Raw genomic sequence first — 27,048 nt, 5'->3', positions numbered from 1 at the left:
CTGCCTGTATCTGAGCTCGGTATTCCTCTCTGCCACGAGACCGAAGGGTATTTCCCGGGGGCTTTGAAGTCGTGAGCTGAGCAGCCAGCAGAGAAGGGTACGGCTGGTGTGGCGAACCGTATCCTCGCAACGATCTATGACCGAGTCCAATGCTCCCATAATACACGATATCTTCTGTTCGTCCTCGTGTGGGCTTGTAAAGTCTGCGTCGTCTTCAAGGGTCCCTTGACCCAAAATATAATCTGTCGTCAGGGATTGCCGGTTTGGTAGTCTGGTCAACGCCCGTAATATGTCTCGCCGAGCGTTTTGGTACGTAGAGGGCCATTGAGTTCTCTCCAACCAGAGACTTGTAGCTGCGAAAGTTTCACTGCCTGAATCCTTGCTGGTTATACGTGGCTGATTCATGGCGTCCCGGTATCCCTCTTCTCGTTCCAATATCTGTCTCAGGTGGACGGACGCTTCTGGGGGAAGACTTTGAATCGCCGCCTGCGGCTTTGAGGAAGCTGCCTTCGCTTGCGACTTCTTCTTCTTCTTTCTCTGCCGACTGGTATTTTGACTGACTTCAAACCATCTGCTGCCCGCCCTGGAAGGGAAAAAGCGTTGGCATGTGATGTTTTCGATCCACGGCAGTTCAGTGGGAGGTATTGGGCATCCCTTTGATGGTCGTCCTCTGCACCTTGGATTGACCCATTGATGGGCTTTGGCACAATGAGCTTGAATTTTCTGAACCTGACGTAGGATGAGGCCGCATGCTCGACACTTTAGTCCATCCGGCTTCGGTGCGCCGAGACAAGCAATGGGCTCGATTGTCGGTGGTGGATACTGCAGCTGATCCAGCTGAGACTGATTTCGTAACACATAGGGCAATTTTTGTATGGTTTCCACCAGCTTGCGCCGACTTTCCGGGTCTATGTCGTGATGTCGTGTTCGCAAGTGCGTGGCAACTTCATCTGCAACACACCCAAACTGGCACAACTGGCACACAAGGAGCTTGTATTCAAGAAGTAGAACGAACGGGTAGATGGCACTAGATGAGCCTCGTTCTATGATAAAACTCATCGTCGTGGCGCAGTGGTGATCGAAAAGTTGAAGTGCCACAGTTAAAAATTCCAACTTCTTTCGGATTGCGGTTCCTCCCCTTAAACGCTAATCACGACGAGCCCCAGGCGACGCGTACCAGCGTTCCTCGCGTATGACGCGCCTCAATTGGATGACAAGGTTTATGGCCAATCATAAATTCAACTCTACCCCTTGCTTAAATGAACTCTACCCCTGGTAAATATCAACTCTACCCCCCCTGTTGACCTGTAGAGTGATTTTCTGAAATTCAACTCTACCCCCCGGCATAAATCAACTCTACCCCCTGTGAAGTGGGGCAAAATAAATCAACTCTACTAAAGTTGATTTTGGTATGTAGCACTAGGAAGTTCTTGGCGGAGAGGATCAGAGATGCTACTAAACGCCGCCGGGATGATTATACTGTCGTAGAGGTCCTTCTGGCGATCCAGAGACAATCCGTTGCGTGATGCAGACGCTTTGGAGGCCTCGGGGAAGAATAGATATACGTCAAAGCGAACCCCTGATGTGTTCACTGATCCAAACAGAATATGTCGGCTAGTGGCAAGATCGAGGCCGTGCGGCCGGATTACCTGATCCGTGGACAGATTGCGTTTGAACGGCGGCATAAAAGACAAGCGGAAAATGCCGGGTTTGCGGACAGCCTGCAGGCTCTTGGGCCCAAACCAAATACTATCGACGTCCCACCGCCGTTCGACATGGGCTGGACCACGCTCCAGAGTAGCTTCGGTTTTGTGGAAAGATAAAGGCTCAGCAGGTTCATCGGAAAGAAATTCCTTCCATTGGCGAAGGTATTTGGTGGCTTCATGGGCAAAGCGCTCGTCAAAGACAGTCGTGAGCGGTGGTAATGAATTTTGGAGGAACCGCGCCCTTTCTTGAAGGCTATGAGACCGTGCATGATCATGAGTCTCATGTGAACCTGAACCTGAAAAAGCCTCCTATCAGATGGTGGGATTAAACACACACGATGCGGTGGAGGGACAGACTTACAGTGACACTCGGCAGTAAACAATGTTTTAAAGATACGATCATATGTCGTGGTTTGCGACTCAAGGAAGTCGAGGCCGCTCCGTGTCTCCTGAGCCTGAAGAGCCTCAATAAAGCTATCGAGGTATGGAAGATCCACCTGTATTCGGTCGGCGGCTGGGAATGTTGGGTCCTCCCTTATCGAGCGGTCGGGTGAAAGCGAACGGTAATGATCGTCTGCTATGGGGTAGTGATCATTAGTATCAAACGGAGCGAGAGCAAAGTCCGAGGTCAAGGTCGTCGAAGAGGCCGAAGAGCTCGAATTAATTCGTCTCCAGTCGCTTGTTGCCTGTTGTGCGTCGTCACCTTGATGGAAACGAACAGGCAAGGTCGGATCGTTCTGTGGAGAACATGGATTATCCTGGGCAGAACACTGGTTTTCTGAATCAATCCAGTTTGAAAAAGGGGCATTATCCTGGGGTTGGGCAGTCTGTAGAATCCTTGACGAATGTTGACGGGCTCGATAGGCTCGGACGCGGAGTCGTGTGAGGTCACGTTCCGACAAGGCTGGGTCTCTTCGTGGATGACCCACTGTTGCTTGCACCTCTTCGTCTGCATCCGAAAGACCCGACACGGCGGTAGCTGCCGTCTCGGATGACCCTTGCATCAACGGTTCTCCCGCGCTTGTTGAATCAGCGACGGCTTCAAACGCACCGCTCGTTCGTCTTATATCTCTCGGAGAACGCGTCACTGGAGGGCCCAGTGACGCAGCTGTGGGGGGACATAATCGTGGAGGAGTATAGTTGCTGACAGAGGAATCTCGAAAAGTAGAAGTCTCTGGTAGGAGGTGCTGAATACTGGCCGACGAGGTGGCAGGATGGCCTCGATGGGAGTGCTCGTGTGGACGATCTAACAAGATGCGGGACCGTGAGTTTGATAGCAGGAAGAGGTATCTTAGATTGGTAAGTCCAACTCACGGCTGGTAACCTCGTCCTCCACGTCATGGACCTGGCTCACTAGCCGGATGGTTTCATGGCTGTCAACTTCCCGGAGTTGTCGCGCTTGACCCTGCCGACGCAACTATTGACGCCGTTTTCTACCACGATCCCGTTCTTTCTGCTTCTTGGACTCGACCGAAACCGATGGAGGCGGCATGATCTCAGGGCGCGAAGGATCTCGAGAGGATACGGCAGAACAAATCGCATGCTTCCGGCGGTGTTTTGGTCATCTTCACTTTTGATCTCCCTCTACGTGTTGGTGCGACGCGTATTCTACAATATACCTGGTAAAGGGGTGAGCTTAATTTCGAGACTCAATACATAATTGGATGGGCTGACAGGGTTGAGAAACGATTACTGGCTTCGGAGGGACGGAAGCGCTTGTTGAGAGTTTGCGAGCTGATGGGGGAAGGGGAAAAAGCAAATAAGAGCTCAACCCAGCACTTGCTATCTCAGCGCCGCCAGGTAAAATACGGCGATCTAGGGTAGGTGCAAAGAACAATCGCGACAAGCGATCGCGGTGGAAAAGTAAACCCGGCGACGAAGGATACATGATAACCTCTTAATGAACCAAGCGGCCCCTCAAAATCATATGTATTGCATCTTGAATTCATGCTATGTAGGGTGATAAAGTCTAGGTTGTGCGCAATACAATGATGTCTGCTACTATCCGGTCGTTTAGTCTCGACAGTGCTTGCTTGACTACTCGCTCGGCCAGTTCTATGGGCAAAACGAAACTTACCTTGATTAGGACATCGTTGTGGAGCCTACCAGGATACCGTCCGGTCCAAGCCATGCTATCATTGGCTAAAGTCATCAGTATATCGAACTGCCCCTGTTCATACTCAGTTCAGCTAGCTGTTTCGGGAAATCACTGTGGGGCCAACAAGGATACCGTCCGGTCCAAGCCCTCCTTTCATTGGTTTGAGGTCTAGGCCAAGCGACCAGGGAGTAACGATATTTCGTAAGCAGCCTCTGAGCTCAGACCATGCTTTCGTCTCGACACCGAGTTAGATGCTTTCTTTTGCGTGTCTGTTAGCCAACGATAAAATAAAAAATGACTCTATAGAAATTGATCAATCAATTGCTTTCTTCTCTATCGTTTTATACACATATCGCTAGATGCATCGTTGTGGTTGAATTTTGACAAAATAAAATGCCTCTGTCGACTACCCGCGCGAATTCCATCGAGTCCCCCAGGACTCAAGCCTGGGGGGAGCCCGATTCGCATGTCCTATTTAGGGAGGGTCGGGTGCGCACGGACACCTAAACCCAGGTTTAGGTGGGTCCGGGGTAGAAAAATGGCAAGTTTACTAGTAGGGTTCTAAAATATTTGGGGCTCGTAGCATAGATAGCCCAAAGACGCATAACTTTTAACCCTAACCGGGACCTGTTCGGGGTGTTTTTTGACTGCAATGTCATCCACGAAGCTGCGATGTCGATCCTCCCGCTGCGGCCGTCCATCATGCACAATGATCGACTTGACCACTTCCCCTGCCCGCCGCCCTCCTCGACCCGTCTGCTGCATAAAGTCCACCAAGCCGTACGGCTGTTCCATGTGGACCACTGCAATAATCCCTTCGATATCGATCCCTGTCCCCAAACCAGTCGTTGCCACAATCCACCGGCTTGTCCGACCCTCGATCCACGCCGTCCGCGCCTCATAGCGGTCCTTTTCATCCATACCGCTATGATGAAACCCACAGCCAATCTCCTCAGCCATAGCTTCGCATTGCCCCTTTGACCGGCAGTATATCACCCCCTTCTGACTGCCAGTCATCTGTTCGTCGAGCTCCTGTATAACATCAACGGTATGCTTTTCAACGGCCCCGCGCCCGGGCTTGACTTGATCAACCCGATACCGACAGTTCAACTTCGTCGTCCGATCCCGTACTATCACTGCCGATTGAGCCAGCATCTCCCTGCGGAACCACTCCTCGAGCACGACCGGAAGCGTTGCAGTCAGCAATACTATCGGGCAGCCGTACCGGTGTAAGCTCTGTAGCTCACCTAGCTTGGCGCGATACCCGATATCCATGATGACTGTATGACACTCATCGACGAATATTCGCTGTAGCAAGCCTGCACATAGTAACCCGTCTGCATATCCTGAAAATTCAGCACTGGAAACGATGTCTGCGCTGACGACCACCAGCCGTGCTGCCCGCGGTACGCCCTCTCGCCCGGCATGTAGTGACGACCTGAACCGGATACAATCGACGCCCATGGCCGTTGCTCGCGTGACCAAGTCATCCATGAGCGCCACGAACGGCACCACCACGATGCTCGTCCCTGTTTCCCGCATCACTGCCGGCAGCATGAACAATATGCTCTTTCCAGCCCCCGTCGGTAGCACGTTGATCGCTGTCTGACCCGTCTTCAACGACATGATCGATCGCATGCTCTCGGCTTGCTTGTCGGACCGCCAAGTCGCCTCCGGTCCCAGTAGCGTTCGCAACCCGTCGGCCATGTCCTCCTCCACGTCTCGTCCCGCTCTGTCAGTCTTTGCCCGCTTACGCCTGGTCGTCTGAGCCGAGCCGTCAGTACCCTGTTGCCCCTCCGCTTGATGCTTACCCCTGCGCTTGCCCTTGCGCTTCGGCCCCTTCTCTTCTGCACTCTCCCCCTCTAAAAACTGATGCCATAGCTTGCTGATCTCCTTGAACGTTGCAATCATTTCCGGCTGCAGCTTCCCGGGGAAGCCAATATGTACGGCATAATGCTGCCTCGCGATCCGTGTCCCATGCGTTGACTGCAAATCCCAAACAATATTCCAGCTTCCTCCACAGTCAACCGGCTCGCCTGTCGTCGGATCGATATCGATGCTGTCATCCTCATCCTCATCCTCTATTCGGCTCTCAAGCTGCTTCGCGACCAGCCCTCGGATTCGTCGTCCCATCTCGATCGCGATCGGCCGGTATCGTCCCACCCCAATCCTGACCCCCGTGCCTGCCTGCATCACTCGCGCCAGCTGTCTGCTGAGCCGGTCGGTATCCCACACCTGCGAGCTGCCATCTCTCCACATGAATTCCAGCTGCTCTCCGCGCGGCTCGGCTAGCTTACACTTCCGCCGTAGCACCCGTTCAGCCGGTATTAACCACGTTATGTATCCAACTATCATGCGCCCAATCAGCTCGGGGACGAACCGTGCCACCTTGCGGGCGTTGTCGCGGATCGCCTTCATCTTGTCTCGGTCTGTGACAATCATGACCTGCCCGTCTGTCACGAAGATGTTCCGTATGAGCTGCCACGAGTCGCAGTGCCGCAGCGTTGTCACCTCTGGACCCCGACCCGGGAGTCCGCCCCATGTGTGCACGAGCACTATAAGCACCTCACGGAGTAGTCGCAAGTCTCGAAGCCACTTCTTGACTCCACGTCGCTTCCAACGGTTTCGTGCTGAGTCCCAAATCGACGGTTCCATCAGCCTCATCGCCTTAGCCGGCCCGGGTTCCAGCCAATCATTCTTCGGGTTAGTCGCAAACGACTGGCCTGCCCCTAGCCGTACCATGCTGTCAGCAATCCTGCCCATATTGATCTTTTGGCTGACCTTCTCCCACGTCCCTCCAAACAGTTGATCCAGCAACTTCTGCGCTTCAACGACCTGACCACGGAGCGTACGAGTGAAATCGTCGACCATGATCCGCTCGCCGTTATGGAACAACGCCTCTCCGTTCTCGGCCCATCGTATCGACGGCTGCCCGCCCATTTTCTTGCGCCAGCCTTTCCCATATGCCATCCACCCAATGATCGTGCTGACGACGGTGTGAGTGCCAACACACATCCATGTAGCATGTTGATCCCGAAATGCAAGCACTGTCTCTGCCCCGAGCTCATCTTGATCCCGGGGCTGGTTCTCAAACATCGCCTCCAAAAAAAACAGCCGAGCCCACCACAGCACGGCTGCCAGCATGCCGGTGTATAAGTGCGGCTCTGTGTAACCAAGCGGGCGTGGTCGGATGCCCAGTGCTGCACAAAAGCATAGCAGCGGGTTCGTATATGCATTGCCTCCGACATGAGCTTTGATCGAAGCAACAATAAATAAATAAACAGCCCTGTCGAGCGCTCCATGCTGCGGAGCTGTCATGCCCTCGTCATCCGTCGCCTCGTCGTCTTTGTCCTCATCGTCGTCGTCATCGCTCTCATCCTCCCTGCCTCTGCCGCTGCAGAAGCCGCTATCATGACTGCTGGGAAATCCGTCGCCCTCGAGCTCGTCTACTACATCACGCAGCAAGCTCCACTGCTCATCCGTAAAGCGAATAGCCCACCGCTCAAACGCCTCTTCACGTCCTATGCGATATGCTCGCCAGCAAAAGCTCAAGTACCGATGACCAACGGACCGATACTTGCTCATCGATGCCTCTTTGCCTTTTCGTCCAAACGGCATTCCACTCGGACTTGTTGCCGTTATGCTGGCGAGCCATTGAAGCGTCTCTGTCGGCACGCTATCAAGTCGCCAGCAGCAGCGGTCGACCTCGCGATCGAAGCTTTGCCCAAGCCGCTGCAATAGTTGTCGTTCCCGAGCCGCTTGCTCGTCTTCTTGCCGGACTCGCCCAGCTGTCACCGCCTTCGCCCTTATCCACTCGGCTGCTTCGAAAATATCAAGCAAATCCCGGGAGTCAAAGTGCCTCACCCAGCCTAGTCTCTTCACCCATGCCGAATCCCGGTCCATATCCTCTTCCAAGTCGCCCTTCCGGAGCCGCATGGCATCTTCTGCTTTAAGCTCGGCCTGGCTGTCGGCAATGATCTTTTCCATCGCGCTATCTCTCGTTATGCCGGTACCATCTGACGCATTATCAATATCGTTATGGTCTCGAACGATCCAGTACCGCGCATGCTTTCTACGCATCCAAGTTTGCAATCGAACTTCAGTCCATCGATTCTCTGCGGCCTCATGTCCTGTCTCTCTCCAGTGACGGGTGATATTATCCCGTGCCGTTGTGAGATACCTGCATGCGGCGCAGCTATAACCGTGTAGTACGTCGAGCAGTTCAATTGCCGCACTACCGTCAGCCGGCAGTTGACTGAGTTTCGGATCGGCCAAATCCATAGTACTGTAGTAGTCCTTGATGTCCTTTAGCGTCTGTCCTGTTATTTGATGCTCGTGCCGGAAATGCGACTCGATACCGGCACCGGGCCGAACTGCTGCTCTGCAGAGTCAATAAATCAGCATCTAATGCTCTTTATTTAATTAAATAGTCATGGGTTTATATTTCTATTTATTTTCTTATACCTAGCTTCTCTCATTACGTCTATAGCTATATTCGAAACCACTACCGATTCCGATGATTCCAAATCTACCAAATTCCGTATCCAGATAGATAGCCGCCGTAGTATCTCTGAAGCCTTAACCCCACTATGTTACTAGCGGTTAATAAAGCTATGGTGCTATAATTTCCTCTTCATAGTAATGCAGGGTCCCTCGCTTTTATCCTCGTTATACTTATCTATCTCATTAAGTAAATCCTCCTTGTAGTACTGAGCCCTATAATTCACAAAACCTAGATCGCATAGTAAATACTCATCGTAAGTATAACTGCCCCCGGACTTTAGTGTCTACTCTTCCTGGTTAATCTTTCTCCGCCCGGCGCATAAGTTGTATGGCAAATTATAAAACCCACAACCGTCTAATGGAGTAAAGTCTTATTTGTAGAATATATCCCTTAGTTCCTTCGTAACCCATGTAGCCCCTCCCCTATCACATTGTGAGTATGAAGGAAATGTACGCATAAATCAACCCACGTCCGGCACAGAAGGTACACCGTTACCCCAGCCACTCCAGAGCAACTTTATAGTCATACAATTGCAACTCACCACTTTTTCGTCTCTATCTTCCTAATTCAATACTTTATTTTTCCCTCCCAAATGACTGTTTTTTCGACTGACGGAAGTTATATGCCATGATGAGCTGGTCTAGCACATACACGAGCCTAGAAATCCAGCAATTGTCTAGAGACCGCATTCGCTGCTCTAGCCAGTGCCTTGCCTGACTCTCCGAAGCCAGATCGATGCCTTCGTGATCGAGCGTCATCTTCGTCAAAACCTTGCCGAGAATCTGATCATCGTACGCGCATAACGCCGCGATGATTCTGCGAACCACTGGTTTGTTCATACAGTAGCCATCAGGATCAGGCACAGCATCATACTCTTTCATCAGGTTTGTCTTCCCGCTGTTGCTCCCTTGACTACGTGCTTTCTGACGGGCTAGCTCTCCTCGTGCCATCTCGTCACAAACGAGCCATCCGTGCCCACATATGCTGCAGGCCCCCCTGACATCATAGTATCGCGGGATCTTCAGGGTGGTCAGCCACTGCAGAATACGCTTAGCATGCTTGCTAGTGGGCCATTGTCCGCAACTGTCTAATCCATGATTGGGTTCCCGTCGACCCTGGATTATGAAACAAAGCTCGCAACCGACAAATCTCCAATCCTCAGTGGTCTGATGGATCCAGTTAAGTCGATCGATGAGGTCAAAGCATGGATGGGCCGTGGAGAGCTCATCACTGGTCTCGGTCGGAATGACGATCTCTGCTTGTTTCTCGTTGAGTGGACGTATCTCAGCTTGCTTCCTGTTGAGATAAGAAATGATCATTTCCTGCTCATCTGTCGTATCTACACCCTCAAACTCGCGCGTGTTACCGAATATAGGAGTCATAAACCCTCTCCATGGTCCGTCTGGTGGATCTGATAGGGAAGATGATGATCCCGCGAATTGAGCGCGTCTTCTTTTCGCCGGCGTTTGATGAGAGGTGGTTATGAGGCGGCGCTTCAACAGGTTCTGCCCCCTATCGTTCCTCGTGAAGGATTTAGCGCTAGATGACGGAGCCAGTGGAGAAGATGGAGGCGGCGAGATTAACAAGTAGTTATGAGAGTCATCGTCGAGACTCGTTGCACTAGGTGTACCGAGCCGTGGAGTACTAGGATCAGGCCCAGCGTGTGCAGGCCTGGAGGCATATCTGCTGGGCAGATGCAAGAATTCGTGCCAACAGACTGAAACCCATTCGTAACGTTCAAGCAACTGGGGCTGCAGATGGGTCGGGAAAGCTCCATCAAGCCCGTATGTCCTCGCTCGCTGTAGCGGGCGGTGACCGCTTGACCAGGCGAATACAACTCCTCGATCCGCCCTATCCGTCCGGTCATCAAATCGATTGAAAGGCCGGCTCACCTCACGAACGTGCTTATCAGCGATCCCAATGCAGATCTGCCGTAAGAGGCGCAGCGTAATACCCTGATCCCAAACCTCTCGTGTGAAGCGCCTGATGGTATTGGTGAGGCGTTCGGTAGACCAATGGGGGCTGTCAGACTCGCGCCGGCTCCGGAAGAGAAATGGAGAGCAGGCATCGACGTGTGGCTGTTGCTCTCGAGCAAGCATGTCCACAAAAGGACGAATATACACAAGGTGTGTATACATCAAGTGACCGACCTGAGAAGGGAAAAACCGAGCGACAATGAATTCCCTATTGGTCGAACGCTTTGCCTTATGGCTGCGAGTGACATAGATCATATAGCCGTTGTATACGTAGAGACCACGTTCGCTAGTCCTGTGATTACGCACTCGGACATTGAGCAGGTCTGGTGAACGGGGCTGACCTCCGCACGTCGTGAGCATCAGACCTGCCAGGATCTCGCGCAATGCTTCTTCCTTCTTCAGGTATGCGAGTATCGCCTTCTGATCCCATCGCCCTTTGCGCGAAAGAGGGCCCACTTGACTGGTGCAAGCTTTCAAAGAGAGTTCCAAATAAGCCTCTGCCAGCCCGTTCTTCGGGTGACTAACGAATGAAAAGCCGTGTGTCGTGTTTGCCATGTCGTCCTTAATGGAAAAGAGATCGCATGGCGGTTTCCATCCATACATCAACTGCTCACAAAGAGACTCCGCGCGCGCCAAAAGCACCTTCGGGAGACGTCGGAACTGTTCCATGTGAACCGCAATGTCGTCTCTGTATGACAAAGTCTGACCGTCATCGCTCCATTTGAGGAGGAAGGCAGGTGTTTCTGAGCCTGCTATTGCCCTGCCGAATGCGAGTAGGGAAAATAACTCTTCGAACGGTGACTGTGATCCGAGGACAAGGTATTCCTGACGAACATTCTGCAGCCGTGCGATCTGACCCGTCCGAGGGCGTCTCGCAATTCCAAGACTAGGGTAGCCCTGCGCTGGTAAAGCGTACTCGAGGAAGAGAAGGCGCTGTATGTATATCAGTGCCGCAAGGTTAGACGTGTATGACCTGGCCGGAAGGAAACCAGTGAGATCAGCCGAGAATCCAAGGACACCACTGAAATACACCAGCAGCGTTGAATCTGGGCGGCCATCCATGACTTCTTCCGTACAAAATGCCATGATTAGTCCGAATAGGAATTCCAGCACCTCTTCGATCCAGGGTGGTGTTTTTTCCCCGCCAGAATCTCTCATCGCGCTAGTCTTACCGTTCTGATCCTCGTTCTGATCGTGATCTTCCCCTTCACTCTCCTCTTCCCCATCGTTCATATCGTCGGTCTCAGAGTCGCCAGAACCCATAGCACTACTCTGATCGTCGCTGTCATCTTCGTCTTCATCTTCGCGATTTTCTTCTCCATCAGTGCTCTCTACATCCCAGTCAACCTCAATATCGGCCCCGTCAGATAGCTTCATAGATCGCCAGAGCTGCTCGGTCAAAGCATCATGCTGGGTCCAAGCCTCGTGGTTCCACAGTGCTGATATCAATCGAAGCTGCGATTTCTTGAAACGGATGCCGGCCTGGCGCTGTCGGATGCCCGCAGGTAGGCGATAAGCTCGAAAGACCATAGCGACAAAGCGTTTGAGGAGACGGATATATTTCCTCCTGCTTGCCGCCTTTCCCACAAATGTGAATGGCTTAGCATAGCACCCGTGAGGACGTACACTACGCAACCAGCATAGAAGACTTCTGCCTGTTGTCCGCGCCGTTTGCTCGCAGCGGTCCATTACCACGTCCACGGCGGTGATAAGAGCAGTGATTTTGCGTTCGTCATCCGCCGAGCTTATCGTCCGTTCATCGGAACGAACATGGCCAGAGCGATTACCACTGCCTTTCAGTATCAGGCCCCGGTGTGAAGTCGCAGGAGAGGGCGCGGTGGTTAGGTTTCTCAGCAGTTCTCGGTCGATTCCCTCAAAAGTCCGTTCCCAGCCGGTTCTCTCCAGCCAGGGCCTGAGATCCGTGAATGTTGTGGGTTGTGAGTCCCTAGTGGTGCCAATCCCATTCGCTAAGTCCTCACCTGACAAGCCTTTCTGTCGGCCTCTCTCACGCTCGAAAACATCTTTAAGATGGTCGTAAACTTCCTTGCCTCCGACTGGTCTGGTTGTAGACCCGCCATATTCGACAATCCAGTAACGTCCTCCCGAAGGACTTTTAGTCCACGCTTGAAGGAATACAGGTTCGTACATGGCCTTCCTTCGCACTCCCAGCTGGAGTCTTTGCTTCTCGTGCGCCGAAGTTATGTGACGAGACATGACCTGCGAGCTGCCCGTACGTTCGATGCAGAACTTGCACGTAAACCCGTGTACGAGGTGCAGGTTCGGGTCTAGGGATGAGCCATCTTGTCGTACAAGAGCTTCAGATGGACTCTGTAGTGGTGGGATGCGAGCCTTCAAGAGATCGGTCACCAGACGTCGCTCAGCAGCAGGTATATTATGCTTCTTTCGGAGATGCTGGCTGACTTGAGCAGGGATGGGGGAAAGGGCAACGCGGCATACGTCGTGGCAACATATGAGCACTCGAGCATGAACATCGATGGAGAGATTGACCCGTGAAAACACTGCATCGTCGGACATTGTGCCTTGTTTGTCTCGTGACCGGTTCAGTCAGTAAGAGGATGATGCAGGGGAAAAAGCGTTGATCAAGGACGTCAAGTGGAATGGATGCCAGCATCGGGTTTTTAGGTCTCATGAGATTATGTGAATGGGAGACATGACAGCAAAGCTCCCAAATTACATTCATTACAATTGAGTTTCCGGCGCACGCTTTGCCATACAAAAGATGCTTCCTATTTGCGGTGACAGGGAATCAGCGCCGGGGTCCTGGGAAGTTGGAGAGGACGCACGGACCAAATATTCTTGTATTCCGACCCAAAGCCAAAAAAAAAAAAAAAAACCGAAAGGGGAAGGTGCACGGGCCGCAAAAAGTGGTATTGGGGCCATTACCCGTGGTAATTGGTACAGTAGGGTATCGTCAAAAAGATGCCGCCCATCAAAACTGACGCTGCCTTCGTTTGGCGACAGTTTATCGACCTTGGACGCTCTGACTGCAAGAAAAGCAAGCGGTACAGATGCCGTCATTGCCAGAAGGAGTTTGCTGCGACCTCGGTTGGGAGGCCGAAAGAGCACCTCGCTACGTGTGACAAATGGCAAGCTAAACAACGACAAGAGCGTCAAGCTCGAGATAACGCTGGCTATCTTCCCTCATACTCCGAAGCGGTACAAAAGAAGATAACGGAGGTCGGAATTCAGCGTATCTCCCAGGATGAGAGCCGCAGTTTCGCTTATGATGCCGCCGCTGCCGTAATCGCCGGCGGTCGCCCCTTCAGCCTCTTTGAGAGCCGTCGTTGGCATTATTTCTTCACTCGCATTAAGCCTGGCTGGAAGCCCCCTAGCCGTGCCGTTATCACGAGAATTCTTCCCGAGTTCTATCAGGAGATCTATGACGAGGTTTTCAAACGTATTGCCAACTCGGAATGGTTCAACATCATATTTGACGCTTCCGATAATGTCTCGGGCCACAGGATCGTTAATATCTCGGTACAGGTACCAGATGGACCGGCATTCTACTGGAAAACCCTTGATACGGGAGACGAACAGCACACGGCGGAGAACTGGGTGCGGCTGATATGGGGAGAAATGCAGCAGCTGTGCAGCGGCGATCTATCCAGGATCAACTCTATCTGTACAGATACCAAAAACACGATGCGCTCTGTACACGACATGCTAGGGAGATTCCCGGAGCTCTCACATATCAATTTCTCTCTGTGCGACTCTCACGGCCTTCAGCTTCTGATTAAAGATATTCTTCTTCTTCCCTTCTTCGAGAATCTCTTTAACAACGTCAGCACCCTGCTCGTGTTCTTCTCACGGTCTAAGTTGCAATTACAGAGATTGAGAATGTGCCAGCGCGCAAGGTGGAACGGAGTAACTCGCGCGCTGATCAGAAGGTACCGCTAAATTGTCAGTTGCGATTGAGAAATCAATATGCTAACCTGCTCGTCTCGAACAGCATAATTACACGCTGGGGCTCTCAGTACAATTCTTTCTTCTCCCTCCTCCGTTCTCGAGACCCTGCCAGAGACTGGTCTGTTCGAAAGGATGTACGGGACGAGTTGCGATCTCAGGATTGCCCCGTTCTCCTGCCCGAAGCGGTTCGGATCATCAAAGACAGCAGCTTCTGGCTAGAACTTGAGGCTGCCATCGCTGTGCTGAAGCCGGTGAACGACTTCCAACACGCTTCTGAGGCTGATGGGGCGGGAATCGCACACGTCGTAAATCGTTGGCTGCAAATCAAAAGCATATGGGCTGAGATGAGAGAGGCTGATCAGTTTCCTGGCATTCCGTGGGACGATGTCGACACTATATTTAAAGCCAGGCTTGATAAGCAAACGTACGATATACATTGGATCGCTGATGCCCTTCGGCCTGATACAACAGGTCCAAATTCGAAACTTCCGCCTAGCGTCTTTGCACGCGTACAAGAGTATTTGCGGAAGCAGCTACAAAACGACGACGAGTACCACCGTGCTCTTTCTGAATTCACACACTTCCGAATGCGTACAGGCGGCCCGGATGGCTTATTCAACAAGCACAGCGCTGTATACGACGATGGCTTCAAGCCAGCAATGGCGTGGCAGTGCCTCCTCAACCAGGGCTCAATCCTGGCTAGAGTGGCTGTCAAGGTAATGAACACGCTTGCAAACTCGGTACCTTCAGAACGAAGTTTCTCTGCTATCAGTTTCATACACACGAAGGCTCGAAATCGCCTTACACCCGTACACGCGGATATGCAGGCCTTCATTTTCATGAACGACCGCGTATTAGACCGCATTAAAGATCAAAAGTACGCGCATAAAAAGCGGTGGGTGGATCTTGAGGAGAAGGACTGGCTGGAACTTGAAGATTCGTACCTCGAGTTATTTGTGAACGCGCAGGGTAGGAAGGTCTGGATGGATGGTGTGATGGCCTCTACTAATGGAGATTTCGAGTGGGAAGGTGTATTACAGTCGACAGGTGATATATTGGGGGTTGGTACTGAAGTGGAATCAGTGGTTGGAGACTAGAGTGACAGGAAACCAGGACTGTACGAATGCTCGTACTCAACTATTACCTAAAAAGGAAGGAAGAAATTTATATGGTACAATTTTGTACGTACAGAAAAGTTGTACGTACGTACAGGTGCCAAAATACAGTACATCTGTACGTACGTGTACAGAAGTACACATCACTAGCCTCGCTCCCTGACCCACACTACTCCCTACAGATTAACCACGCGTCATATCTCCGGCCATCCATTCATGCGCATAGTACTCCAGCACGCATCCTGGTGCGGCAGATATCTGCCTCGCCTTGGAGTTGCCCTGGGATATGAAGCCTTGAATCATGAGGACGTAGCCGCCCGAGAAGGTAGTGGCGAGAAGGAATTGGCTAGTACCGTTGGCGGTCATAGACGAGAGTGGGGTTAGCATTCAGGAGGGTGAATCTTCTGACTGAGACGCATGAATGGTGTCTCGAGAGGGAACATCTCGGTGGACTCTAGAAGGCAAAGGAAGGAGTGACAGCAGCCAGCATCACTTTCGGGGGACCGATGAGGGGAAGGAGCGTATGATGCTTGAACACGGCCCTTCCTAACTGAGAAGGCATGAATATGTTTTGGAACTGGACCAGTTATATTAATTTAGGCAGCGTTGTACATCACGTCAACCCTGACCAGCTGAGCAACCAAGTTCTCATCCCTGTGTCCTTAATTTGCTTCTAATGTCCTCACATCCCTAACCCCTTTCCTTTCTCCTGCGATTCACGTCCGCGGGCCCTTGCATCGGTTATCCACCATCGCGATATCTCCTGCACATAAACTCAAATTTGATCCATCATAAAATCCCTATATCCAGGAGGCGTCACCGGGCATTCCCGTTTAACATATTAACGGCAAGTCGGTTCCATCTGGCATGAAAAGCGCCAAGTGGCCTATCTTTAGGTACGTGAGGGGCGTTTGCCGTAGGCAACAAGTATAGAATGGGTCGCTTTGAGGTTGGTCGAAGCCTACGGCCTCGTTCATGCGATCTGCCCCTGACCAGCTGGCCACGTTGGTGTCTGTGCTGGAACCGTTTGATCTCTTACAGAATGAAGGACTTCGCGAAACGGTTCCGGAGTCTCCAATGGAGAAGCCGTTCGAGATCTTGGAGTCTGAGATGGAATGCAACAGGAACTAGATCAGATCGCTGTCAGGCGGCAGAACTGACCAGCTGGGCGGTTCGGTCCAAGTTGATGCCTACAACCTGGTCATGAGTCGCGCTTTTCTCTCATTGTTATGCACCGCAGCTCTCATCTCTCCCTGCATCGGCTTCCCCGAAGTCTGCCTCACCTGTGACGTATGAGCCCAGGATTCATGCATCCTTCCCATGCCGGAGGAAGAGAGGCATTCCAAGGGAGTTTATGCCTGTGAGATGGCCTCAGGTGATTTCAGCGGACAACATCAGCCCCGGGAAGCATGACAAATCCAAAAGTATGCTGCTTGGACATGGATCCATTTGCAGAGAGGCGGCGTCTCGGCTTAGACTTTGGTGAGTGACCAGCTATATAAGCAGCTGACCGACTCCTCAATGAAAGCCAGATATCAGCAAAGCTCCCTACTACCCTCCACATTGGTGCACTCCGTGAGAATTGGGTGCCTACTTCTTCACCTTCACCTTCTCATCACCATCTTTTTCCGCATGCCATTTCCCTTCAGATTGCTTTGCGATCTCCTCGAGAGGCTCGAGGGGAACTCCAGGAGGTCATCAAGCATCGGCAAGATCCAGGAACATGACACCATTCTTGTCTGGTTCAACAAACACAATGCAACCATTCCACGGCGAGGCCCAGAAGCCGTTGCATTCTTGTCGTGTCTCTTTCCCGAACGCAGACCAGACCGGATCTTTGGTCTGCAAGTACGACAACTGGAAAGGGCTATACAACGCGCACAGTGTCTTGGATCATCCCGAATGAAGGATCTTCAGAGATGGAAAACCAGTGGCTGTTTAGACTTTGCGTTCTTTGTCGAGCGCGTGATGGCTACAACAGACTGCGAATCCAGGGCCGGCCCAGAGGTAACTCTGGAAGAAATCGACGATGTCCTCGATCAGGTTGCAGCCTTGTCATCGTTCTCGTCTGCTAGCCTACGGGAAAGAGTTACAAGAAAGCATGGCGGATTAAGCCGTGCAGATGACTTACCTCGGAAAGTATTCCGAGTCCTGCAGAGCTCCGAGGCCAAATGGATGATTCGCATGATATCAAAGAATTACGGCCCGGCCCGCGTTTCAGAGGCGCTTGTAATGAGCAGATTCCATTTTCTCCTGCCTGACCTCCTTCGCTTTCAAAATTCAATCCCAGCTGTTGTAGGGCTCCTAGGCAGCCCGACTATCTGGCATATGCCCATCCAGCCAGCCGTGGATACTTGCGATGAGCCTAAGGAAGTCGCCAGTAGGGAGCTAGAGCCGCAGGTTTGGATAATAACTGCGCGTGCGACTTACGAAAAGGCAAGGAGCATCAAGCATTGCTGCCAATTGGCTGGGCCAAGACGGATGAGTATGGAGAGGAAGTACGACGGAGAATACTGGCAAATCCATACTGACCTGAACAAATCCGGATCCGGCATAAAGATTTTCTCCAAGAGTGGGAGAGATTCGACCAGCGACCGCATGGGAATTCATCGGGCACTGAGGGACGGCTTTGAGCTTGACACAGCAGGCTGCAAGATTAAGAAGCGGTGCATCCTAAAGGGCGAGTTGTTGGTATGTAACGACGACAACGGGAGAATCGAGCCTTTCTACAAAATCAGCAGACAGGTGAAACGATCGGGACGGTTTCCTGGAGCTGCTCGAGATTGGCCCGTCGAATCGAGCGAGCATCTCATCATTATGTTCTACCATATTCTATTATTGGACTATATTGTCTGCGGCTGTGGCTGAGGCTTGGTTGGCGACTTGGATGCAACCCGAGTTCCGAGTCTCCAGCCGTGGGATAAGGACTCCTGTGTGAACTTTCCGGAAGTCGATAGCCCACAGTCGAGATTGACATGTAAAGGAGCCACTGTGGGAACATCAACCTCTCGAGATTGGACGTTATGAAGGTGAAAAGACAGACACAGAACAGAGAGAGGCTTGACATTATACAGGCCTCAATGATCTGGTATCGAGAAATATGGTCCATTTTCATCAAAATCAATGAGACAGGAGTGAATATGCAGTTGGTGTTGAGGTACGATGGTGACGGGAGTCCAGGTCTTATGCTTGCGACCCGAGACCGCAGCGAGAAATGGCTCCACCACACCAAACAGCGCGTGATTTATGAAACAAGAGGACCAACACGGAGATGGATGTGTACCTCCACTCCTTCTGGGTTGCCAATCTTAGGGGTTGGGGGATCATGACCGACTGTGGACGAACGCTGCAGAAGCGCTCGTGCTCCCAGAGAAAATGAATTGTCAGCTTCTGCCTAAAACTCACGTGGCTATTAATGCCAATATTTGCGCGGACGAGTCGTATATTGTTCAACTATCCAAAAGCAATAGAGATTGTGTGTTACTAGCAGGTATTGTTTAGGTGCGCCTTGGTAAATCTGGCAAGTCTGCGACGAGCTATTATAGGACCATAGGCCGACCTTAAAATGACGAAAAGGAGAAATCCGAGAGACAAACTAGAGCGACCACATAAAGAGTTGACCCAGAAACATGTTGTGTCCTACTGCTATCGCCAGGCCCGCTTAGCACGCAGCCACGTTGAACCCGCCCAGCCTCTTAGCACTCTTGAGGATCTCCTGCAACTGCTCCGAGTCATACCCATTCTCGTTGAATGGCTGGGAGTCAGTGTTCCCGTTTCCATTGACCTGTTCGATGCCGTGGAGCTTTCCGTGCCCATTGGAGTCACAGTTCTGGTTCTCGGCAAAGCTGCCATTGATGGTCTTGGGGTCGGTTGCTATCAACCCCAGCGAATGAACAGCATCCGCCCAGGCATTTCTGACGACGCCGATAGTGTTGTTCGACCTGATACCAAAAACGGCAGGGGTGTAGGTCGGTCCAGATGGCTGGGCCGTGACAGTGTAACCAAGCCCAAGCATTGTAGCTACCACGGTGTTGACTGCAGTAGCCTTCTCCGCTTGGGTGGCTCTGTCAGCCCAAGTGAACTTGCATAAATACAGAGTAGCCATATCCAGGTTTTTCTGCAAAAGCTGGCTATATTTTTTTTTTAGAAGGAACACATTAGCATGTGCTTAATGATTCCTTGAGAAGAAATTTCCCAAGCAAGTACTATGGGGGGTTGGGCGAAAGCGGCAATAGAGGACTTACATGAGCTTGGCCATCTCCTGGTACTGAGCGTTGGACAACCCTCCGTTCGGCTTGGCGGCACAAGCCCGCGACTGCTCAAGCATGGCCTTGGCAGATCCATAGCTAATGTTGAAGGAGCCTCCCGAGCTTTGCGTGACAAAGGCGGCGTTGGTCGCCTTGCCCGTGAAGTCGATTGGAGCAGCCTGCTTGGACAAGATCGACACATCGATGATAGTACCCTGCGTGGCCGAGTACTGAGCGATGTAGAATTTGACCTTCGGTGTAATGGTCGCGACTGTGTTGGGCTGCGCTGCGAACTATTGGAAATTACCAACGGTTAGCTCAAATTCTCACTCATTTTTCCACTCTTAGCTGGCAGGAGTGGCAAAGAGACAGCTTCGTACCGTCGCAACCGGGATTCTCTGGCCATTTCCATCAACAGAACCCAGACCGCAAATAAAATTTTGGTCTGGCATAAAGGCGTTTGCGTCAGCAGAAATCTGGAACGATCCGTCAGGAGCTTCGTAAGTGATCGAACTGCCATCGAAGGTAGGATTGCCACCGTTGTCGATCAGCTTGAAGGTGCCTGCGGGAATGAAAGGTTAGCTAAAACAGTCAAGCCCAAAAGTGGATGTTAGGACTTCATTACTTCCTGGCGAGCCGGGCGTTCCCAACGTGGCAAGTTTCGAGTTGCTGATTTTTGTCTCGACGTTCCTTCCAGGCAATGTCGAGGTGTCGACTTTACAGATGCTGGTCCCTGGAAAGATATGTGAATTAGTGGGGCTGAAAGCGAAGAAACAAGATGATGAGCTCCTACAGGCATAGTAGGTCTTGGTTACGTCGATCTCGAAGGTGGTGTCCCCATTGTCAGCCGGAACATACTGGCTCGCAACAATGTTGCCATAAACAGGGCTTCCGCCGTTGTTTACGACAATAGGGGAATCGCTGAAGAAGGCGAAGTTGTTGTTGAACCCGGAGAAGTTGGAGAAGTAGATTTTGTATGTGGTAGGCATGATGGATGACGAGTGAACACAATGGAGTGGATAAAAACGGATGGATGACTTGTCCGATGGTGCTGATGCTGATCTTGATGGTTTGACTTGCTTGTTCAGTCTGACCGCTGCAAGGGAAGGGAGGAGGACTGAGGCTTTATACAAGATTCTTTCTGTACAAAACATGGCCCTCCCTCTACTCAGTGTGATTAAACATCGTCGCTTGCACTCGTCCCCACGTCGTCTCCCGCTTGAAGGGCTAGCTGATGTCAGCTGCTAGTGATTTCAGAACGCCAATCTGCAAGCCCCCGGGCTACTCTATAGATTGGGAGCCTTCGGCAAGTCACACTATCAGCAGCCCCTCAGCACGAACCTACAAAAGCATCTTAGGCGCGTATGACACGGGCGGGAGTCGCAAGCCTGTGGGCGGGATAGACAGAAAACACAACGTCGATAGGATTTCTTCTACCCAAACTCGAGGAATTGTCGTTGCTGGGGTCTATGTTACCGACCAGTGACCTTGGTATGTCAGAGTACTTCGGCGAATCCCACGATCGGTCCATCAAGGACAAGAGTGAACATCATAGGTACTGTAGCAGTACAACCAAGAAATGTTCTTGTCTGCGTCCTGCGAAGCGTTGAAAGGTCTGGACCAGAGCCAGTGCCCGGCCTGCGGCGAACCATGTCTCACGCGGCGCCACTATGTGAGTGGCATGGCCGGGTTATATTCTACTGAGACACTTACTAGCTACCTTTGGGCTTTGCGAAAGCCCTGAAATGTGTGTGCAGCCCCTATTGGACCGTGGTGAACTCGGCCGAGCTCAGCCGCAGTCAGCCGCAGTCTGAAAAAGCAAGAATTTCGGACAATGTCGGTGAAAAGAGATGTCTAGGTTAGCTTCCCTACCAGTCTAGATAACAAACTAATCTTCTATTTATTTACGTAGTCCATTAACCGTTTCCCCGCTCCCAGGGCCCAGCGGTCTCTAGAATAGGGAGCTGAATACCGATAAACAATAGCCGTTGAGTTATGCGTTAGGTGTAGCTCTTGTTAGAAAGAACCTCGTTAGATGTAAGTGTAAGTCTTTGCTACTGCGTTTTCAGTTTGTTCTGATAATGCGGCTGGCTGAAATGAAGAGCATACATACCTTTCGGTATGGCCGAGTGGCACTATGATGGTTTCACAGAGGCTGCATACAAACTGCGCTCGAAGCGTGTAGGTGGGGACGAGTGGCTGGCTGAACAAAGCGTCACCTCCGGGCTGCGGTTGATTTAGCCCTGGACACTGTGATGCCCAACCTGCCAGTCTTGTAGCCCGTCCGGCCCAACCAAAGGGCCAAGGCCAGCCGCCAACCAAACACTCCAATTTGGTCACATTGGCGAACACGCTTAACGTTCTGTAGCGAGCAGCGGAAAGTCCAACGACACGATAAGCTTCCTGCAAATGAGCGCTAGGCACTTTTCTGGCATGTATTCCGGTCAGGAGATAGCTTGGAACAGAGTCTTTCGACTTTATGGCTGGCTGAGATTCTACTTTGAGACATCATGGGCGGAGCTGCGTCCTTGTCTTTCGTTTGTGGCGCATTGTCCTCGTCCTTCAAGGATTGCCGAGAGTAAATCTGGGCAGTGTCTCGGTTTGAAGGCTGGCTGAGCCCGAGGTGGAGGAGGAGCGAGGAGAGAAGTTAATTAAATACATCGGGTTGCAGGGTAATTGTCCTAGCCGGGTAGTGAAACTGTGCAGGGAGAGCCCTTTGTCTTCATTACAACCCAAGTATCTAGCAAGTATTGGCGTCCCCGGCCAAAGTGACTCGCTGGCAAGCTGAAGGCATCAGAAAACATGATCTATCATCTCTAGTATGTGAATTGTTCTCTTTTATTGCATAGCACATAAGCAGCTGTCACTCATTTGCAGTCACAACCCTGCAGTATCTTCTCCGTCGACGTGCATTAGTTCGTAGAAGCTATTCTGATATCAGGCGGATATCGCAGAGGCTTTTGGGTGCGTGATCGGTGGATGACCCCGCATATGACGGCCCAGGCCGTAATATCCCGGGTATGTACCTTCTCATCTCTAGGGACAACCAATCCCTATCGCCCTACCTCAAGATGATCTCCGTATCTTTATCTGGCTGGAAGCCGAAGCCCTGTCTAGGAATAGCATCAGCTATGCGGTCCGGATCTACATTTCCCGGAAACTTGGGATTGACGTGGGCCGAATCTCGCAGCCGATCCAAGTCTACAACGGATGGGTTATTGGGACGGCCGACTTAGCCACAAGTTGGTGTAACGAGCTGGTTCGTAGATGGGTTGTCAGAAACTGGTGGAGAAATTTTGGATTGAAATATAGCAGGTGAGGGTTCAAAGAAGCCTTCGCCTTGGGCTCACTTCATTCTGGTCTCATTTGGAATCTGCTTTCCGAGTCAAAAACGAGAAATGGATATTCCAGTTAGCTGCGTTCAGATGCGAAAGCCTCAATTCAGATATAGGATGAAAAACAGCGGAATGGGTTCTCAATCATATAAGCGAAGAGTATGCATCTCAAGTGCCCGCCGCCCTTCACGACCCGCGCCTCAATGTGGTGTCCCTCCGGTCATTCTTCGGTATCACCATTACCCTGCCCACGACAGCACGCTCCTTTTTTTCCCCCTCACTCGATGTCCCTACGAGGTCTCCCTGTCAGTTATCTATTGTGGCAGCCGGAAAATGCATGTATGGCGGAAGGCACGGCACCACCATCTTTAATGCAACTCATATGCTTGCTCATACTTACCCAATCTATCCAGCACATTTGCTAGTTGTTAATGCTCCTAAGTGTAAACGGATTCTCTTGGCTCAACAACTCCTCCCTCAGCTCCACCGTCTGTCGATGAGACTACTATTGTGTTACGATAGGGAGGTCCCCAGCCTGGGACCTCGTCACGAGGACCTGGCTGGGCTACAGAGTGAGTCCAAGTAGGCATCGCCTGCAGCTCGACTTCCCAGGACATGGAATTCGGCGACACGCTGCCGAAAGACATGGATCGCAACAATGACGCATAATTTCCCCAAGCCACATCGTCGTGAGAGCCCGGCCCTGAACTTCCAGATGTCCAATTTGGGGGTATAGGAGCAAATGGGGGAATCTGCGCACTGATCGGAGACCCTGATGGATGCGATCCCCATATGGTTTTGAGCGCGGCCATTTCGGAGCCAGGACGTTGGACGGTTCCTGTCGCGTTCTCTTAGTAATTGGCTAGTTACCAAACTCGGGTGGAGGGATCGCGATTGGGCTGGTGATGGCTCGTGATGGGGATCGGACCAAGATCAAAGCATAGGTAACACTCAACATAACTCACCTCTTTCCCTGGATGTAAACCCTTCTGTATTGCCAGTTGGTTTACCAGTAGGGACCATGCTTGGTGCCTGTAATGTTGCCAGGGGGGTGAAGGGCTGACTTGGTGGTTCCACCGGTTTTCCACTCGAAGTTGCGGGTGACGATGGGGTTGGTGACCCTTTTGGTCCGGAGGATGGCTGGGATGACTTCTTCGCATGCGACGTATGTGGCGGCTGGTCTGTCGGATAAAAACTGCACTCCTTCTTCAGGCGGATGCAGGCGATACACCGCCCCCGAGAGTCAGATGAGGATATGATACATCTGATCTTGCGACGACGACAAGGGTCTAGAAAGAGGTCAGGCCTACATAGATTCAAGGGGCCTTGAGGGTATCTTACCGCAAGCGACAGAAGTTCGACGATAGTCAAGCTTTTTCCTCCCCTTCCTCCCCTTCCTCCCCCCTAACCTGCACTGTTGCTGTTGCTGCGATTCTGGATCTAAAGAGCGTGAAGGAGACTTAGTTGTTACTGAAAAGGAATCCCCAAAGATCGGGTTGAGTCCATGGGCTGGCAACGAAACTGTTCGAGCATTGTCCGAGTCAATGGTAGATGTTTGCTGTGAAAGAAAAGGATGGACGGTCATGTAACTTTTGTTCGTTGTGCCCATATTAGCGCTGAGAGGGGTTGGCAGCAGGTATTGGGGTAATCTAAAACCGGGCTCATGGGATTTAGCGATATCAGGGAGTTCATTCAGAGACTGCGAAAAGGGGTGCTGCTCAAGGTGTAGAGAGAAAAAATGGTGAAATATGTGGAAGAAATCGGGGCACCTTAAACCTAGGTAAAAAATACCTACATCGTAGATGATAAAGATTTCGGGTGAGTGATACTGAGAAAGGTTTCAACTTGGATGAGGAGTGCTCTCATAGTAGAGACCATGAGCTGGTGATCAATGTCGGGCGACGACGTAGAAACCATCGAATGAGCATTATATTTATTCCGGAGAGAGTTCCCTGTTTGGGCTGCGACACATAAAGTGACGAGTAACAAATGAGTCGGAGGCAATGGGCCGACAGTGATGCGACACAGGAGAACATCAATCCAGTTGACGGTCAGACCTCTGGCCTCCCTGTTTATTTTTTTTTTTTCTTTTTTTGTTATATATTTTTTTGTTTTCCCCGTTGAGATACCTGGTGCATGCTTGCAGAGTTGTCGCACTTGATCCGATTGTTCAACAGCGAGGAAGGAACATGTTGGTACCGCGGACTTCTCCAAGTACATCGTCGCCTCGCCTAGTATTCTACACCCTGTCGGATCATGCCCTATACAATTTCCCGACTCAACAGAAGCAGAAGAGGCCGAACGTACATTGCAAGCGTGCAGCATCCGCGAAGGTGTTGGGCAAGCCGTCGGTTCCAAGAATGCAGCCTTTCTTACTCAGAGCTCTGTTAGGGCCCCTGAGCCTACTGAGGAGGCTGGGATTTCGTGAGTGCCACAACTGAATGAAACCACCGCGATCGGTACACAACTGTTTCCCCATTTGCAAGGTAGCGTATTATGAAATAGAGGGCCAAATAAAACTGGTGGAGATGGGTTTCTTTCCTGTGCGGACGCGGACGCAAAACGATGCATGCAAGCCCACCAGGCGAAAGCCGTGGGGGAGGAGGGGCATGCTCGGCGCCCGCTACAGAGGCGCCCGGGCGCGCTTTTAGATTTTTTATGTTTTAAATTCTACGAAATTAGTAGAATTTATTTAAAAATTAAGGGAAAATATCTATGCTATCTATTATATTATATCTATATATATATCTTACTTTAATCACTATACCTTCAATATTCAATTAGTTATAAGGTACTTAAACCTGCGCTTGGTCATCATTCATTAAATTCGCGCGCCCAAGTGCGCGATTAGTCTCATTCAACTTTCAATAATTATAATAAATTAAAGAAAATTATAATAAGAAAATTAAGATCATAAGCATATTTATGATGCTATTACATATTACATACAGAGTTTTTATAATTTAATATAAATGAAATGTTAGGATATTATAGAAAACGTAAAAAAATCTAAATGCGCACCCGGGCGCGCGTGTAGCGGGCGCCGTACTGAACGAGTCCCAGGCCAGCAGTGTGATGGGCAAGCCATCCGCCATAGTCCTCCTCCTTTTGTCGTCGGAGGGAGCCTCTGTTGCCTCTTTTCACCACCAGCGAAGCAAAGCACCTTCTTTCCCGGTTTTCAAAGTCGAAGGCTCATTTTTTTACCTTTTGCCTGAAGGTGACCCTCACGTCCCTCGCCATTTGGTCAAAATTTCTTCGTTTTATGAACGTAAACTGATCGGAAGTGTCGAGGTCGCTGATCCAATCGAGGAATGAGGCGAGTTGAATCCTGGCGCGCCGCCTCCCGGCTTTGTCCTTTTTTGGACTAACCTGCAGTTCACCGAGCTAGCGATTTTATGCCCGACGATGGATTCTGATGATCGTCTCGCGACCGCCCCGCCCCCCGCCACATTTGACCGTGGCCACAACGTAACGAAGACTGTTGACTGCGAACTTCAATACGTCGTAACTTAAGTAACCACCTGTATGGAATGTATTCTTGGGCCCACTTTCGCAATGAAGCGTCGCGTGATTCTCCGTATTCCTCACTTCTCGCGAAGGCGTGTTGTCAACTGCCGGCTTTGTCTCAGCCACCTCCCAGGTTCAACCAAGCGCCGCACCAGGGTACCATGGTGCCGCTGCCCGCCCCGAGCCTAGCGTTGCTGATCACAGAATCCAGACTGGTCTATTGAATGACATACCTGGCCAATGACCGAGTGCGTTGGTTTTTTTTTTTTTTTTTCTTTTTTTTTTTTTCTCTTTCTTTTAGTAACTGACTGCTAAAAAGTGGACAGGTCTACCAGCACGCTTTCAGCCGGAATGACATTGGAAAAAGCGTGCCGTTAGTTGATCAGTGTGGTGACAAGTTTGTCCGAGAAAATAGTGGAGACCTGGTCGCCCACACTAGGGTTCAGGTTCAGGTTCGGATTCCATTCCTACTGGGTTTAGCTGCCATTTCTCGACAGCCATGCCTGGTAAGTGGGGTTTGGCCGACGGTCGAGGCGCTCCGAATGTTTATCCGTTATGCCCCAAAGGATCCTACAATACAGAGATTAGTAGAGAACCTGTATCTTCAATAGCTGAACGGCCTTGTAGATCGAG

General features: G+C 51.2%; 3 protein-coding genes across 3 annotated transcripts; all 3 read right to left on the bottom strand.

Annotated features, from left to right (window-relative positions):
- Nucleotides 1–1,394: 1,394 nt before the first annotated feature.
- Nucleotides 1,395–12,819, bottom strand: NCS54_01494700 (Hypothetical protein; the record flags this gene model as incomplete). The annotated part of the gene is made up of 5 exons (XM_053160067.1): nucleotides 1,395–2,002; nucleotides 2,068–2,283; nucleotides 5,052–8,185; nucleotides 8,960–9,345; nucleotides 10,201–12,819. The coding sequence occupies 5 exons, from the start codon at nucleotides 12,817–12,819 to the stop codon at nucleotides 1,395–1,397; spliced, it is 6,963 nt and encodes a 2,320-aa protein (XP_053016042.1).
- Nucleotides 12,820–18,987: 6,168 nt separating this feature from the next.
- NCS54_01494600 (Hypothetical protein) lies at nucleotides 18,988–20,562 on the bottom strand (the record flags this gene model as incomplete). Its single annotated transcript, XM_053160066.1, has 5 exons — nucleotides 18,988–19,456; nucleotides 19,571–19,866; nucleotides 19,954–20,135; nucleotides 20,199–20,306; nucleotides 20,367–20,562. The coding sequence occupies 5 exons, from the start codon at nucleotides 20,560–20,562 to the stop codon at nucleotides 18,988–18,990; spliced, it is 1,251 nt and encodes a 416-aa protein (XP_053016041.1).
- A 2,783-nt stretch (nucleotides 20,563–23,345) lies between these two features.
- On the bottom strand, nucleotides 23,346–24,517 carry NCS54_01494500 (Fungal Zn binuclear cluster domain containing protein; the record flags this gene model as incomplete). Its single annotated transcript, XM_053160065.1, has 5 exons — nucleotides 23,346–23,746; nucleotides 23,874–23,881; nucleotides 23,919–24,084; nucleotides 24,171–24,197; nucleotides 24,250–24,517. The coding sequence occupies 5 exons, from the start codon at nucleotides 24,515–24,517 to the stop codon at nucleotides 23,346–23,348; spliced, it is 870 nt and encodes a 289-aa protein (XP_053016040.1).
- Between the last annotated feature and the right edge of the window lie 2,531 nt (nucleotides 24,518–27,048).

This window comes from Fusarium falciforme, chromosome 13 (assembly GCF_026873545.1).
Source record: "Fusarium falciforme chromosome 13, complete sequence".
NCBI lineage: Eukaryota > Fungi > Ascomycota > Sordariomycetes > Hypocreales > Nectriaceae > Fusarium > Fusarium falciforme.
Note: the sequence above shows the minus strand (reverse complement) of the source record. Positions and strands in the feature narration are given on the sequence as shown.